General features: G+C 29.1%; 1 protein-coding gene across 1 annotated transcript; it reads left to right on the top strand.

The window, feature by feature from the left end:
* Positions 1-1,789: 1,789 nt before the first annotated feature.
* LOC109599779 (multiple inositol polyphosphate phosphatase 1) lies at positions 1,790-17,399 on the top strand. Its single transcript, XM_020015810.2, has 8 exons — positions 1,790-1,997; positions 14,193-14,847; positions 15,295-15,478; positions 15,531-15,675; positions 15,733-15,852; positions 15,910-16,285; positions 16,338-16,530; positions 16,598-17,399. The coding sequence occupies exons 2-8, from the start codon at positions 14,199-14,201 to the stop codon at positions 16,830-16,832; spliced, it is 1,902 nt and encodes a 633-aa protein (XP_019871369.1). The 5' UTR covers positions 1,790-1,997; positions 14,193-14,198; the 3' UTR covers positions 16,833-17,399.
* Positions 17,400-17,526: the final 127 nt, after the last annotated feature.

Genomic DNA, 17,526 nt, shown 5'->3' with positions numbered 1-17,526 from the left:
AAAATTAGTACAACGAAGAAAATTAAAGTGTACTATTTTCTTATTATTTTCACAACTTGCTTTAAATGTTAACTGAATTTTGAACATTGTCCATAATATCTCTTCAGAATTATGGATCTAGATTAAACGATTGATTTTAAAACATCTCTGATATCGAAACTATTTTTACAGGATACATATCAAAAAGCGTTTGAGCTATCTGAATATTGAGGGAGACATCATGTACGGAGTCGGAGCAAACTGGAGGTTTTTGCTGTCTCTGTCATGTATGATGTCTCTCTCGATATTCATACGTGTCAAATGCTTTTCTATATATATATATATATATATATATATACATAGCGATAATAAGTTAATTCAACATTTTTACTGTGTGTTCACTAGTTTTAAGGGGCACACATTATTTTACTTAAACTTTAAATAAAATGACGAGATAATAATATGTGTGTTAATACAGGGTGGCCCATTTGAAAGTGGAACACGTCCATAAAATTTGTGTTGTTTGTTATATTTTAACTTTTTTTCAATTGTATAACATGAAAATATGCATTTATATATAAAATGTCATTTTTGTGGTCTAAAACCAGAACCTACATGGTAATTTTATGAAAATTGAAGAAATAATACTAGCAATTTTTTTGTAGCAAATTTATGGTAACTACATCACTGGATTAAACACACCCTGAAGTGGAGACAAATTTTATAAAAAAATTACGCATATTCATAACTTTGTGGAAAAATTAAAGATCATATTCCTTTCATGAAGTTATTTTTTTATTCAAATATAATAATCTGTCAAAAACAGCATAAATTTTTCAACATTATTGAAATATTAGGCTAATAATATCACAACAATTCGACTATAGTTATACTATTACTATTAAAGCACATAGTTTTGTAAGTTCGCGGTATAATTAATGAATCATGTTAGGAAATTACTCCAGAATAATTGAAATAGATACAGTGAAATTTGAGTACCACAGTCCCACACTGTATATAGTACCTAGTCTTTATTTTATAGCGTTTGTTTTCAATTCAATATTCATTTATTTAATGAAAAAGTAGGTACTACATACGCAGTTTATATGGTAATATTGTTTTCTACTATAAATGATAAAAAAGTAATTTAATAATTTTATGTGATTTTTAATAATATTGCCATGATAATGTATTAAAAATTTTGTAGGACAAAATGAGCTTATAAAACAAAAAGGAAACACATTTTTTTAAATTAAAATTTATTAAAACTTAAAATTTATTAAATTAATATTTTATATTTCACGTGACAATTGCTGGATATTAAATTTGGTGAGAGATTAATTTTAAAAAAATGTCCTTTTTATGGTTGTAAAAGTTTTTTTGGCATGAATATAATTTTTATTGTCTATCTTTGAGCCATTATTTATTTAAATGGTTTGGACAAATACAAAAATTGTTAATAAGCTCTTCATAAACTTAGTAACTGTTTGTTTTTATTAAAAGAGTATTTGCCTACAAAATTGAAAATGAAGGAAGGCCGCAAGGAATAAAATGATCATGGTAATCACTAAAAAAACTAACAGAGGTACCATTTGGAGACTAACGACAACGAGAAGAACTCCATAAATCATTTCCAATGGTGAAACCCATTCGAAACACACAGTTACGGAGTATTTATTGGAGGATCTGCGGTATCAATATCGAGGACCAACGCCTTCCTTGAACGACTGTCAGGCCTTCGGATCACTGTTAACATAACGCTGTTTAATACCCAGAATGGGAATGATGTGTGTGAAAAAACCGCGGTATAGCGGCAGAACCGCGTCCGCTCTCTTGGCGTCCGTTCAGTCGACGGTGGATACGGACGCGTTCGAAACCTGGTTTCTCACTGTCCGGCCAGCTCGCGGCGTTCGACCGTTGAAATTTTAAAATTCCATCGACAGGTACGGCCCTTTCCAACTGGAATAATTCACGTGCTGTGTTTTGAGTGAAGTGGCACCGTTTTTTCGGTCGAAGAGGTGAGTGCGTCTTTTTTTTCCCTTTTGAAAATTGGTTAGCTGAAAATATCCGATGGGATGGGCCCGGAGTGTTTGATTAATATCATGTGGGTGGTTTATAAAGTGCATATTATTATTTAATACTTCAAACGTGTTTTGGACAGTTCAGATTAGTCTAAAACATGTTTAATTTGGATGCGCTGTTTTAATTACAACCTGATTTGGTATATTAAATTCGAGTTGTTACGGTTAAAGTATATGAGAAACATGAGAAAATAAATATTAAAGTATGGAATTACGAATTATCTTCTGGAATTTGCTATACGTAATCTTGTTTATTCACCAAATACATATGCAAACATAATATCAAATCAAATAGTATCCCAAAATGCAAATATTTTTTTTTATAATTTGTACGTTTGTTTGTAATGATTATCAAACATTGAATTTAATACTACCGTAAAAACTGAAGAAGTTGGCCGCAGCTTTTATTAAATATCTTCTGCTTATTAAAATCGGTATAGGGAAATGAATCATCAATATGCAGAAATATAAAAATAACAGTAACAGGTTTTTGTTTTTGCCTTGAATATTTAAACTTTAAAAACCTGTATTTAACTAACCTCTTAACTGATAATATAACTTTTAGAATATGTATTTGGAAAATTATTTATTAATTAATTGATTATCAGGTTATTATGTATTAATATTAATTGAAAATGCTTTTATTATATTTTTAATTGAAGTTTTATTGCAAACAATATATTAGACATTGAAATTTCTATGTTATCAAAATTATTGCTTCCATAAAATAAAATGTCCGAAGCGGAATATTATAATTTGGAAAATAGTTTAACGCCTTCGTTATCGACTTTATGTAACATTGAAATAGTGAATTATTAATTTTCAACGATAAGCAAATATTTTCTTTCAATACGCAGGAAACAAAATGGTTCAACACTAAATATTTAAGGTTGGCAATCTTTTATTTTTAATTAATTTATTCAAAATTTATAATTTAATATTCAATTTAAATATATACTTTTTATACTTATTTTAGTATAAAAATAGTTTTAATTCTACTTCATCCGACTTCAACGAGTATTAGTGTTTATAAAAAAATATTTTAACAATTTATTTATTGACCCATAGCTTGTATATTTTTAGATGGCGCAAAAATATTACTTGGAAACTTTTAAAGAATATTTTGAATGGGTTTTAATGATTCATACATAAAGTTTATTATAAAAAATATTTATTTGTTTAAATGCATTGTTTTTGTGATGTAATTGATCAAAACTCTTAATAAAAGAATTAAAACATGGTAACATAATATAGCCCAACCTAACTCCGTGTAACCTAACATATCGAAACCTAATCCCCCTCATTTTTTGCATTATTTCATGTTATTGTTAAAATTGTTTTTATTCAATTGGCTTTTAGTTAATTTCAAGGCTAAAGTTATGTACAAAACCACAAAAATAAAGTATTTTAAATTTACCAGATGTGGTAAAATTACTAATATGTGTAAGTCATACTTGTACATCATTATTAAAATATGCTGCAAATATATCGCACTGAACTTGTTTACATCCGTTTCCTCTTATCCTTGTACAGTTAGAGTAATATTAAAAATTTATCTTTGTTGTGTATATACCATAAATAGCACAAACTTAATCCGTGTATTTGCTGAAAATGCAAGGATGAAACGTAGTAAAGATTAAAAATTATGAGAATCGAAAGGAAATGGCTGTAACGAAGTTGATTCAGTAACAAAATAAAATATCCGGAGGAATCCAATAAGGCAAATGACTTATAATTATCCGCATTAATATAATGTTTCCTTTGTGAAAAATGTACATTTGCATGCAATAATGTTTAACTATAATTATTTCTGTAACATGTAATCCATTGTTGTTGGGTTGTAACATTTTTCTCTTTATTATGAACCCAACCAGTTTATCGTTTATCTTTGAAATTAATTAAATATTTTTAAAATAAACCACGTACTTGTTCCATTTCTGTGGGGTCATATTCATTATCGCCTTGTTAGTTGTCTAAGTATTCAGGAACTTTAATTAGAACCTTCAACTTTCTACTTTTACATGCAGCAAAACACGAAACTTCTCAATCCCAGTCAAATTTTACTTGTTCCAATTGTTACATTTTTGTAAATGTGAGCGTAAAGGTTACAGGAATGTCAAATTTCCAATCGATGAGCAACAATAAATCCTAATTTCAGTGTAATTATGGATGCGGTTTAGAAAAATATTCGTTAGTTTAACATCAGTATATCTGATTTGCATTCTAGACAAATTTGGAACTGACCATAACAGACTTCCCACAGTCGAATGTTTATAAACAGTGTTGAGGGAGTCTAAACAAATTTGATATGAGAATATACCAACAAATCATAATTCGAAATGTGTGTGGTTTTGGTTTAACATCAGTATATCTGTCTGGAAAACTTTATGGTTGATAACGTACTTTTAGTTAGTTTTTATGGAGTATAAATTTGGTCTTAATGACCATATGCTATTTTGATTTGCCTGTAACCCAAACAAATGAAAAATTTTATATTTAATTTTTTTAATTGTCAAATTTATCAGTTTAGATTTTATGAGGTAACGTGATTGTCTTTCTACCATGACAATGGTCTGCTGCAAAACAGAAATTCGTCTCGGAACAAATCAACTTACTCAAATTACCAGTAACGGCTCGAAAGGTTTGAGTCTGACGAGGCACAAAAAAACAAAAACAATATTGATGATCAGTGCTTTCGTCAAAAAATCTCTTTTATACCAAATATCTTTTCACTACACTTTGAAAATAAAAAACATGACCTGCAAAATAATTTATTTATTACTGTATTTCACGTTAATCAATAAAATTTATCGTCCCAACATATAGTTAATCCACGATTTTTGTCCCGTATATGCTAAAGTATTCAAATTAGGAATTGGAAAGTTTAATTATTTAACAACAAACATTTTGTCATAGTATTTTAAACTGAAATACACAATTATTTAATACAAAATCCACCACATCAGTGACATTTCTTATGTTAATAAATTCTATCGAGTTATTACTGTTTGACGCTATATTGTAATAAAAAGGAGATGCAGTGTTTGAGTCATTGGCTAGAGGCACGCCTCAGCTTCTTTACCATTGAAACAATAGCCTGACCTTAAAACGCATGCGCGAATGTTGGAATTAAATAGAAATAAGATTTACGTAACGAATTGATACAAAGAGGCACATTTAAAAGTGCTTCTGGAGACTTGACGCATAAAATATTCATTGCAATTTAATATAAATAGTTACTTGTTTAATTGTCGGTTTTACAACATTTTACCTTCCTACATTTGTTTAAATGTTAAGTTATATTCTATTTTACAGAGTGAAAACATAAAAAAAATATTTTTAATATTAACGTTATGTCAATAAAAGTCTCTTTCACGCAGAAAAAAACAGAAAGAATTTTCGAAAAATCCTAAACCATTGTTCCAACGAAGCGAGTTTGCTCCTCCTGTTACATACCTATTACCTTTCGTTCTCGATCATTTACGTTAGCTATTAAAAGAACATATACAGATGTGATGTAATACCTTGTACGCCAATTTTATAAGCAACCTGTCTCCAAGGTCAGTTGCTGAGCCGTTGAATTATGCATCTTGATGTGGCCAAGATGAAAATAGATTGAGAGGACTTTACGACATGCTGGACAATTACTGGATCGTTCTAATTAATAACCTTTCGTTGAACGCCAAACACGGCCACAAAGCGGACGAAACTTTTCACGAAAGAAAGCAAGATTATTTGTTCAATCATTTTAAATGTCTTGTTAATTGAACAATGACTGAATCCCACAAACGCGTCGAAACAAGGCCACTAGTTGACCCTTCCCCGGTTGAATGACCCTTTTAAGGTATGGCAATCATCGGGCTTAGCCTGCGGCCGGTTCTTCACGCATACGCTTATGCCAGTTTTCACTATTATATAACGACACACACCTGAGATACGACCAGTACAAAATGGAATACGAATAACGGGAAACTTGGTGTAAAAACGATTTAAAACCCGAATGGTTCAAACATGGAAAGTTTTTGGACGTTTTCTTTCCGGTGGTTCTTCCTACTTCTACAAGATGCTTTTATTATGTAGATTTGTTAAAAATGTTTTAAAATCACGTCTTTCTTATATTTAAAAAATTATAAGTCTAAAACATATGTACATATATTCACTGTATAGAATTTATGTTTTTTTTACACTTCAACTACAGTCAAACCATGATTTATCATGAAAAATTCATCCTATCGAGACTTCAAGGTTTATTAAATATATTATAAGTAAGGATGAATGTATGAGTGGCCAAATAGTAGAGGTAGAGTCGATCATATTTCAAAAATTACTAATCAAATAGGTGTCAGAATAATTCCTTGAAAAATTCGACTTATCGAATTTATGGCAAAATAACAATACTATTTAATTATCATTCGTGTTATTAAAATTCGAGATATCAAGTAAAAATTAAACGTAATTCTCACTCCTGACGCTATTGCTATCCAATTTCATTGAGTATCAAATTTTCTACTTAAGTTAAGTTCTACTGTATATTAATTTCTTTTCTTTGTATTTTAAAAAGATAATATTTATTTTCTATTTATAAGAATATCTTAAATACTCCTAAACTATTTTTGGATGGGAGTAATTAAATCTAAATTAAATTGGTTGGAACTTCACCATTTTTAAAAATGTTGCTGAACCTTAAAAAAAGCTTTTGATAATTTATTACAATAATTATAAGATATTTTATGGAAATTACTTTGGTTCATCAAAATCGAAATAAGTGATTTGTTACGTATTTTTTATATATTTCTACTATGGAGAAAGTATTTGATATAAACTTAAATTATTTTAATTTCGTCTGTAGTATCGTTATACAAGATGTTTTAAAATTAAAAGTACGATTCCTAAACTGTTTTTGGCCTGGATTAACATAGTATAAAATTAAATATAAATTTGGTATTTGTGATATATTTTCTTCACTTTGTATTTTAAAACTTCTATGATATTATTTTTATTGTATATTTATAAGAATATTTTAAAGTAATCGTAAACTGTTTTTGGATGGAAATAATTATTATTATATTAAAGTCACGTAACTTTGAAGTTGGCGCTTCACCATTTTTAAAAATGGGAATAAATCTTAAAAAAGCTTTAGATAATTTATTAAAATTACTATAACATATTTTAATGAAATTACTTTGTTTTAACAAAATCGTCATGTTTAATATTTAAAAAAATGATAAATATTATTTTGTTGTGTATTTAACCAAAAGTTTTTACTATACAATATATGTTCATTATAAACTTAAATTATTTTAATTTCGTCTGTTTGTATCGTTATATAATATGTTTTTACCATACATTGTAGATTTATAAATATTTAAAATAATTTAAAATTGAAGGTACGATTCGTAAATTGTTTTTGGCGTGCATTTATTAATTTTAAAATTAAAATCATATAAATTTGGAGTTTGTGATATATTTTCTTACCTTTTTATCTTAAAACTTCTACAAGATGGTATTATATTTATTTTACATTTATAAGAATATTTTAAGGCACTCGTAAACTATTTTTGGATGGGAACAATTGATGTTATATTAAAATCACGTAACTTTGAGGTTGGTACTTCTTAAAAAAGGTTTTGATAATTTATTATAGTTACTGTAACATATTTTAATAAATGTTGAATATATTTGTTATAAACTTCAATTATTTTAATTTTGTGTGGTTATATAAGATATACAAGATGTTTATACTATATATTGTAGATTTATAAATTTATTTTAAAATTAAATGTACGATTCATAAACTACTTTCTTAATTTTAAAAATAAATCATCAAATCAATTTTTTTTAATGGTGAAAAAAGTTTAAAAGAGAGTAAGTAATATGATTTTGATTTCTTAAAATTATTATAGAATATTTGAAAGAATTTACATAGTTTCAACACTGTTAATATGTTTTACGATAAAATAATTGTGGAAATTCTAAAAGAAGGGTTTTACATGTTTGACCACAAATTATTTATATAATTTTACCACATAAAATTTGTATTTTGTTTAAACTTTGGATTTCGACTACTTCTATTTTAAAACTACAAGTTACTTTGATAAAGTATTGTAGATTTTTTTAAAATATTCTATATTTGGATTGAATTAAAATATCGTAACTTTGATATGGATGTTGTGGTAAAATTAGCGATAACTCTCTAAATGTAAATAAAAAATTGATATAAAAATTTCGTGGTTTCTAAACCTATTTGGTAGAAATAATCTACAGTCTTGGGTTTTTCATTTAATCACAGTTTGTGGTTTTACGACAATATTTTTTTAATTCATTTAAATCATTCACAATTTTGCAACTACACATTTATATGTTACAATTATAGAGAGCAATTAACGGAAGTAAACACGTGTTTTACACAATAGAATAAATATATTATTTCCAGAAAAATAAATACTAATGTTGATAAAATTTTATATACACTTATGTGAGTTCAAATAGTTACTTAATAATCCTGGTATGTAACTAAACACGTTCATTAATGATTTAGAGAAAACATTATTAGGAACAACTTTGGTGTGTACCTATTTCGAAACATACCGGTTCTTGTAAAAATTACAACAAGTATTGGTAACGTGTGTGTACGACAATATGTGTATACGTGTTTTATAAAATAAAGCGCAAATATTATTTCTAAGTAATCGACTAAAATATCACAAGATAATTAACGTGCCATTTAAAATGTTCTTTTATTTAAATTTTGCATCACTATTAGTCATCAATTTCGCTTTTAATTATCCAGTACAAAGTTTTAATCTGACTGTTACACGATTAATATCCACAATTTTTCATTTACCTACCTACCTACCATTAAAACGTGCCAATGAAGTGTTTGAGTAATCTTTCTTTGAAAACGGTGTTAAATTCTGGTTAAGATACAATGACTCAATGAGCAACTGTAATTTATAATGATTAAGACGTGGAAACCTTGAAATAGTACTTGTTGGAGCCATAATGAATCATGTTGCCTGTAACAAATTACAAGGTGCACACATTATGTTGCTTTTTATTAAGAGAAAATATGCAATTCCTTAACACATTAAGGTTGTTGGTACGGCACCAAAGTTTTTATTTGTAGAAAGGTTTCAAGTAGCGATGTTGTGTGAACAAACTTTATTAAGATGTTAAGACAGTGAAACAGCATTTTATTTATCTATGTAAATTGTGACAAAAAAAAATAAATTAATGCACACTCTCATTTCAAGAAGTTTATTTGCATAAGTTATAAAAAGTTATTTACATTATATAATGGACCCAAATTACAAGTACATATTAATATTTAATTAATGAACACAATTTTTATTGTTAGTTAAATGACTTTAACAATTTTGCATCTAATTAATTATTTATCGTCATTAGTTTTAGAATGATTTTTAATAAATAGTCAGATCATATTCTAAACACTAACAACGTTCAGCAGTCTTATTAACCTAAAGGTTCTCCAGCCATCATTTTACTAGCACAGTAGTGAGGAATCTGTATCCCTTTCAGTAGAAGGTCGGCGAAATCCTAAAAATTAAACGTCTATATTCCTGTTGACATTGTTTCGTGAACTTACTTTTAATCCCGGTATGCATACACTAAGTGGATGTACCAAGATGTAGAATCCTGCACAGAACATGGCCACCCAAAACGAGACGAAAATCAAAATCAGCAACCAAACGATACTCCAAACAACGTTTGCCATCTGTAATTAATTAAAAATAAATAATGTTGAAAATTAATAAATGTAAATAAGAACCTTGATCGAGTTAATGTTACTCTCTCAAAGTGAATGATCTTTGCAAGTGTATTAAATAAAAATGACGAGCCGTTGTTGTCTCAAGATAATATATTATCTTATTTTATCTATATTCTGGACATATAATACCTAGAACAATTATTAATGGTATTGTATGTGGTGTTTGAATCATATCCTTCATTTTTGTGGTTTTCCTTGCAAACGATAAGGGATTCGATAAAAAATCATATTTATTTTAAAAGTTCAAAGAAATCGTCAAAGTGCAGATATTAAGTATCAAGTGTCATAATCACTTCAAACAGATAAAACTTAAGTGGCAACCAAACGTTAAAAATAATTTTAGATATATATCTTCCCATCTACAATAATTATATAAAAATATTAGGATAATATTATAAAATTGCCCTGATTCGTAAATATTTCAAATTCCAAGGTGTTCTCACTTATGTATAGCGTACCTTAAACATTATTTAAATCGTTTAATTAAAGTTATCGCATTGCGGTTTTGGTTGTCACGGAACTATACCAATAAATAATGTACACTATGATAAGACTGCCGTATGTAAATATTTTTCTATTTAAAATTCCCAGTACATTTTTAATTTCAGTTAGTTGATCTAAAACGCGTTAAATAGTTTAAATTATTTCTAACGGTTTCGTTAAGGATATGTTTTATGAACAGTTAAACTTAATCGTAACTATTTTGAAATTTTTGTCGGTGAAATTTTATTTTTAATTATAAGTTTATCTGGTGAGATTTCACTTATTATTTACACGTTAGTGCAAAGATAAAAGTTGTTTATTCGTATACGAACTAATGTTTGCAAAAAAACGTAGTTTGCGGTTTACAGTATTGAATTTATTAATGATCTTACCTAAGTAATTCAGATCAAATATTTCCATCGTAAAATACCGCGACAAGCAATTAAAAAAAATACTAGTTCGGTACCAAGATGTGTTTAAAGTGACCGGTTAACCTTTTTAATTACGTTTCATTTCACCACCGCTCGGCTAATCCATCAAATATTCCCACCAGTTTTGAAATTACACAATCGCTAATAAAAAAAACAAATATACGACACAAACACACACGTATCGAATCAAAACATTTGAGATCATAGAAAGAAAATAGATTGTCACCAAACAAAAACTACTACATAACCCACTTACCTTTCAGCGCTAATTAAAGGCTAACCGAATTTAAAACCACTGTTTTTGTTTACACTTGGTACCACGTGACCGTCAAAGGTACGACTATCGTACTGAACCAACTTTGACTCGTAACTGGGCGTAACTGAGACCGTGGAAAACTCGATGTTACGTGGGTATCGTCGAGGAATACCGTAAGCATAGTTAGGTAATTCTATTTTTAAGTTACAGTGCGTAGTCGCGTTTATCTCGCTCTGTATCGTCGGAAATGGATCCGAGAGGTGGATGATTAAAGAAGGACTTAATCTTATTAAGATGCCGTTTCTGTGTGTTTCTATTAATATACAGATGGTTTAAAAATAATGCAAAACATTCATGGTGTAAAAATAAACGTGTGATAGGAAGAAACGCATTTTTATTTGTATCTGCTGCACTCTTATTTTTATTGATCACCTATATGATATAGTTTTATGTAATAAAATCCTCGTAGCGTATTTGAAACATTATATTTTCACATATAATGTTATTCTAAGAATAGTATGTGTATAGATATTTACATGTTAATAATATTATTGTTTGTAATGTGCTTTTTGTGATCATATTCAGTTTATTTTTTACTTATTTATATTTATTTATAATCTTTAATTTCCATCTTATAATCATTAAATGTGTGAAGAATATATTTTAAAAAATGGGGATATGTGTGCTGGGCAGTAATATCACAACATGAACATTTTTAAGGAAAACGAAAAAATTTGTTCAGCTTTTTTATCTATAGTTGAGTTGACTTGATGTATAACAGGAAAAATAAGTTAAACAACACAAGAATACTGCAATACTGTAATTAAAAGGAGGACGTCCCCTTTTTAGGAGGATCATTTTGTTTCTAAAAAAGGTCGTTACCTGGAAAATTTGTCAATTTGCCTGGTTTGAGACTGGTCTCTTTTGTAGCTGAGTAGATGTAATATACAAATAAAAAAAAATACACAACTCAGGAATAAGGCAATTAACTTAAAAGGATTTACTTTTTTTGTATTTACCATATTTTTATCCTCTTTTAAGGACGATTATTTTTTTAAAAAAAGGATTACACTTAGTTTGAGTTTGGTCACTTTTTTGTCAATAGTTGATTAGATGTAATATACAATAGAAAAAAATAAATTAAATAAAACAGGAATAAGGCAATTAAATTAAAAGAATTAACTTTTTTATGTCTACTATATCTTTATTGATTGCTGATTTGAATTAATTTAATTTTATTAAAAAAAGAGTCGTTATATGGAAAATTTAACAATTTGATCTTCTTTGAATGATTTATTTGTCAGTTGTTGTGTAAATCTAGATACAATTGAAAAAAAAAAAATAAACAACATAGAAATAAGGCGTTTAAATTAAAAGAATTATTAGAGTTAATTTAGGGTGACCAAACGTTCATTAAAAAATTGATAATTTAACATTTTTACTTATTATGAGGGTGGTTACCTTACTTTATTATGGAGTATGATATAATTAACTCCTCGTTACAATTCTCTTAATGGACTTGTAACATTATATTCATACATATAAAATTTCACATTAAAAGCAAAATCTTTTATATATAATGTGCTTTATATATTATATTCCATAATATTTACTGTATCATAATATATTTAGTTTTAATTAAAGTTCAGGAGGGTAATAAGATCTAGTTAAAAGAGATTCGAAATGAAATCTCCTATTTATTAATTAGCCTAATGTTCAATTAATTTAAAATGTGAACGAAAAATGGCAGGTTCTGTCATAAATAAAAAAATTTAAACGTTTATAAAGACGCAGTCAGTAAGCTTTATTATACTGTGGTACAATCTAAGACTAAAGTTTTAATATAATTAAATAATTAAACAAAAGGTTTAATTTGTTACTTGAGGACAAATTGTCGTCTAATAACCATTAGGGTTTTCCTGTAATAAAATGATGCTCTTTGTGATATCATTAAAATCTTTTTTTTGAAAACTATCATCGATACAAATATTTCATGACTTGACTTCATCTGTGGTTAATTGTATTTCTTGTAATTTATTGATGTTCTTTCTGTTTTAATTAAAGAAATGTAACTCTTTTTAATTACAATGAGTGACTATACGATTATGTAAAAATTTCCGTAAGCCCCAGTTGGGGTGTGTACAATCTTTTAACCAATACTGGTGGTAATATGAATCAAACAAACTTTTGTTAAAGTTAAAAAGTAGGCGAGTAATAAGAATTATAGTTAATATTGGTAGACCTTAATAACCGACGTCAACTTGTATAAGAAAAACATAAAAATATAAATATTTGGAAAACGATATGTTTTTCAAATATTGTAGATCATAATAGAGTTAGTTAATAGACAAATAAACTGCAGATTTACATAACTAAGTATAATAATAAAAAACAGATTGACGATGGATCGTTAATCGGTTTTTATTATTTTGTACCAAGCCAATGAATATCACAAAGTTTGATATGATATTCGTAGCAGAGTAGAATAGTGTACGGGTAAAATGTTTGTGTTTTAGGCGTTTGTGAGTGTGATTTTGAACTAGTATTTCCATTTTATGTATAATTTTCGTTAATTAGGTTTCATTGTCCGACCAATCTGATTCCATACAAAGGAATGTGTAAATAAGATATTTTAAAAATTAAAAACATTGATACAAAAAGGGTATAAGTAAGATTTTTTTTACATTTCTATCAATAGCTATGTAGACATCATACATAATAAAAAAGGATCTTAATATTAAATAACTTAGAAAAAAAATTTAAAACGATATAAAATGTTTAATAAATTTTATATATTAATCAAGTATTAATTCATTCGTTATCTGCAAGGCAACCAGGTTGGTACAAGAACGGGAGAAGCCCTTCTCTATTTATCCTCTTCCTGCATCAAACACGAGTTATGGGTTAAGTTAAAAGTGGTTTCAACCGCCTTATTAATCGCTTGACTTGCCCTATTCTTATATCAAACCTATATAATTAATATTATATTCAATATTGAAAGTAATTTTAATGGTTAATTATTTAAATTTTCTAAATAGGCAATTATAAAATTCAACGTTGATTTAAAATTATTATAAAATGCGTTCATTGTATTTTAACATGAATGGAAACTAATTATTTATATTTATGGCAATATTTAAATATTAATTTTTTAAAATTTATTATTTGTTTAGTTCAAAATGAGAGTCGTGGGAGTCCTGATACTCGTCGTGGTCATGGTGTGCGGACAACAATACGGCGACCCACCCTACGACAATAACAACAACAATCAGCAGTTCGGCAACAATCCCCAGTACGGAAATGATCGTCAATACGACCGGAATCGTCCGTATGACGGTGACCGTCGTTATGACAGCGACCGTCGGAATGACGGCGGACGACCATACGATCCCAGTAGGCCGTACGACGGCAACAGGCAGTATGATTCGAACAACAACTCGCAATACGGCAACAATAGGCAATACGATAACAATAACCCACAGTATGGCTCTAACCGACAGTATGACAACAACAGTCAATACGGCGGAAACAATCAAAATTACGGCACCAACAGACAGTACGACAACAATCAGCAATACAACGGCCAGAACAATAATCAGCAGTTCAGTGACAACAACAGACAATTCGGAAACAATCCGCAATTTGGAAACGGCGGACAGTATGGCAACACTCAGTATGACACGCAGCAGTATGGCAGCAGCAACAGCCAGGATGGTTGTTGCGATGAATACTGTTACACCGCCGATCCAGATCCGTACATTCAGTTCGCGTCTAAAACTGCTTATGACACCTTGGACAAAAGGAACGGTCTCCAGCACAATGTTCCAGGTAAGTAAAACTTAAATTTTATATTTTATCGATTTTTTAAAGTAATGTTTCCATGTAAGAATGTAATTTCACATTTGCTTAAAATAAAACATTGCGTGTTGCACTGAGTCGCCCTTATTGAACTTTTTTTTTTAATTAATACTGATTTATGTTCAAGTCGAAAGCGAATTTTGACTGGCACGACATCGTAGTTCACGGTCCCATCAACCTTTTCAAACTCTGATTCATTCTAAATGTTTAATGCTATTATTTTTATCACTCCGATAGTTCAGATATTCGTAATGGTTCAATGATTCATAAGGGGCATTGTTCGGGTTAAATTTAACGAATGTACTTAAATATCTTCAGTAATTTGTACGTGACTAATTGATGACCAAAGCTCAGGCCTATGAGTCTTTTCGGTCCATTAATTTTAGTTGAAATTGATATTTTTATGGTTTTCCATAGATTGCACCCCAATTCAGTTTTGGTCGCTGAATAGACATGGAACCAGACTTCCTGGAAGAAGACGCATCGACAGTTTGCGTAACTTGTTGAGAATTCGTGATGAAATAATTAAGAATCATGAACAGCGACGATCTTACCCAGACAAAGGTCGTTTGTGCCCTAGAGATTATGATTTGATAAAGAGGTAAAGACCGTTTTTGTATTATTATAACAAGTTTAATGTAAATTATTATCAGATGGCAATGGAATGATACAGTTAATGACGCAAAAGCGAATAGTCTCACAAGTGAGGGTATTAACGAATTGAAGCTCTTAGCTGCGAGATGGAAGGCTAAATATCCACAGATCCTCAATGAACCGTACTCTGAAAGAGCTTACTATGTATGTTTACAACGTAAAATCATTATTACAAACTTTACTTAAAATATTTGGTTTTAGTTCCAATATACTGATACAGACAGGACCCATGACAGTTATCAGGCATTCATTGAAGGATTATTTGGAAGTGATGCTTACAGGGTTCATGCAAACACATTTTTAGACGATAGACTTATAAAGGTAATAAAATTAAGAAACAATTTTAAGATTTTATACAAATATACCATATAATTACAGACTTACAAAAACTGCAACGCATGGGAGAACCAAGTGGACAACAATCCAATGACATATTCCGAACACAAAGCATTCACTCAAAGACGGGAGTATACAGAAATGGTACACAATATTTTCAGAAGATTAGGTTTTAGATATACCTTGAACGCTAGCATTATCGACGACATGTACGACATGTGCCGGTATGAGAAAGCGTGGAATGTACAACGATCATCCCCTTGGTGTGTCGCCTTCAACAAGGAACAGCTCAAAATGCTCGAATACGGCGAAGATCTCATGAGTTTCTATAAAGAAGGTTATGGCAACGAGTTGAACAGGAAAGTTGGATGCCCACCGCTGAAGGACTGGTATGAACGTTTTCAGAAAACTGTAAACGGTAAGTGCCAATATTTTTTCTTCACGGATTTTTGTCAAAATCCCTTTCGCAGGTGAATCTGATGGAAACAAGGCTACTTTCCTCTTCACACACTCTCAAACTATCGCCTCAACTTTGACAGCAATGGGAATAGCCAGGGATAATCTACCTCTAAAAGCCGACAATTATTACCAACAATCCAGAAGACACTGGAGGGAATCGCAAATAACTCCATTCGCCGCTAATCTCGTTGCAGTACTTTATCAGTACGTGCCCATTCAATTACGAAATTTGAAAAAAAAAAAAAATAAAAAATAAATTTATAATTTACAGATGCAGATCCAGCGAACGATACAAGGTGATGTTCTTCTTGAACGAACAGCCCGTTGAATTCCCGGAGTGTCAAGTTGGTCTCTGCAGTTGGGATACGATTGTACAAAAGTACAGAGACACCGTCGATAGGTGCAATGTGAACTTCTGCGACGGAAACTCCGCCACCAAAATATACAGTTCGTATATGTCGTATGTGGCTTTAGCTATTGGATACATGCTTTTTGCCAGGCTGTAGATTTGTGCCAGTGACTGTATTATCGAGTGAATCGTGCTTATTTAATACATCTATTTAATAAACTTATGGATTTAAAGATAGAAATATGCACCAATGTATCATAAGTGGGATCAAATGGACACCAACAAGTAAAGTTTTCATTATCAATATCATCTTTTTGGTAACCAATATTTGATCCTAACAAATCTGTACAAATAGATTTCATTTATTATAGTTGTCATAAGTTGATTATCATAACAAGTGTTCTACATTAAGTAAATTATAGTTAATAGAAAATGTAATGCTAACACAATAAGTAAAAATTAAATTAAAACCAGTTGTTTTCAGTTTTATATTAATTTATAATGAAATTATTTTATTTTGTATACTTTTTTATATATTGTAATAACGTGTGTCTCATAGCATAGCATATTGTAGAATTAATCTTTTAGATTTTTAGATATTTTCCGTCCATATTTTAGTTTATGTTTGACTTGTTGTTAATTTATATGGATTTTTTATTAAATGTGAAGAATTTAAGATGTGTGACTTATGTTACCTTTTTTAATAAAATCAATGTTATTTTAAGTTTATTTTTTTTTAACATTGACCCTTGCAACGATTCTCAACTTTTTATATTATTTTAAGATCGAGGCAAAATTTTACAACTTTATATAAAATACAAATAATATTTGTTTATTAAAGCATTTGTATA

The sequence above is a fragment of the Aethina tumida genome, chromosome 1 (genome assembly GCF_024364675.1).
Source record: "Aethina tumida isolate Nest 87 chromosome 1, icAetTumi1.1, whole genome shotgun sequence".
Classification (NCBI taxonomy): domain Eukaryota; kingdom Metazoa; phylum Arthropoda; class Insecta; order Coleoptera; family Nitidulidae; genus Aethina; species Aethina tumida.
This window is presented reverse-complemented; position numbering and strand designations above follow the sequence as displayed.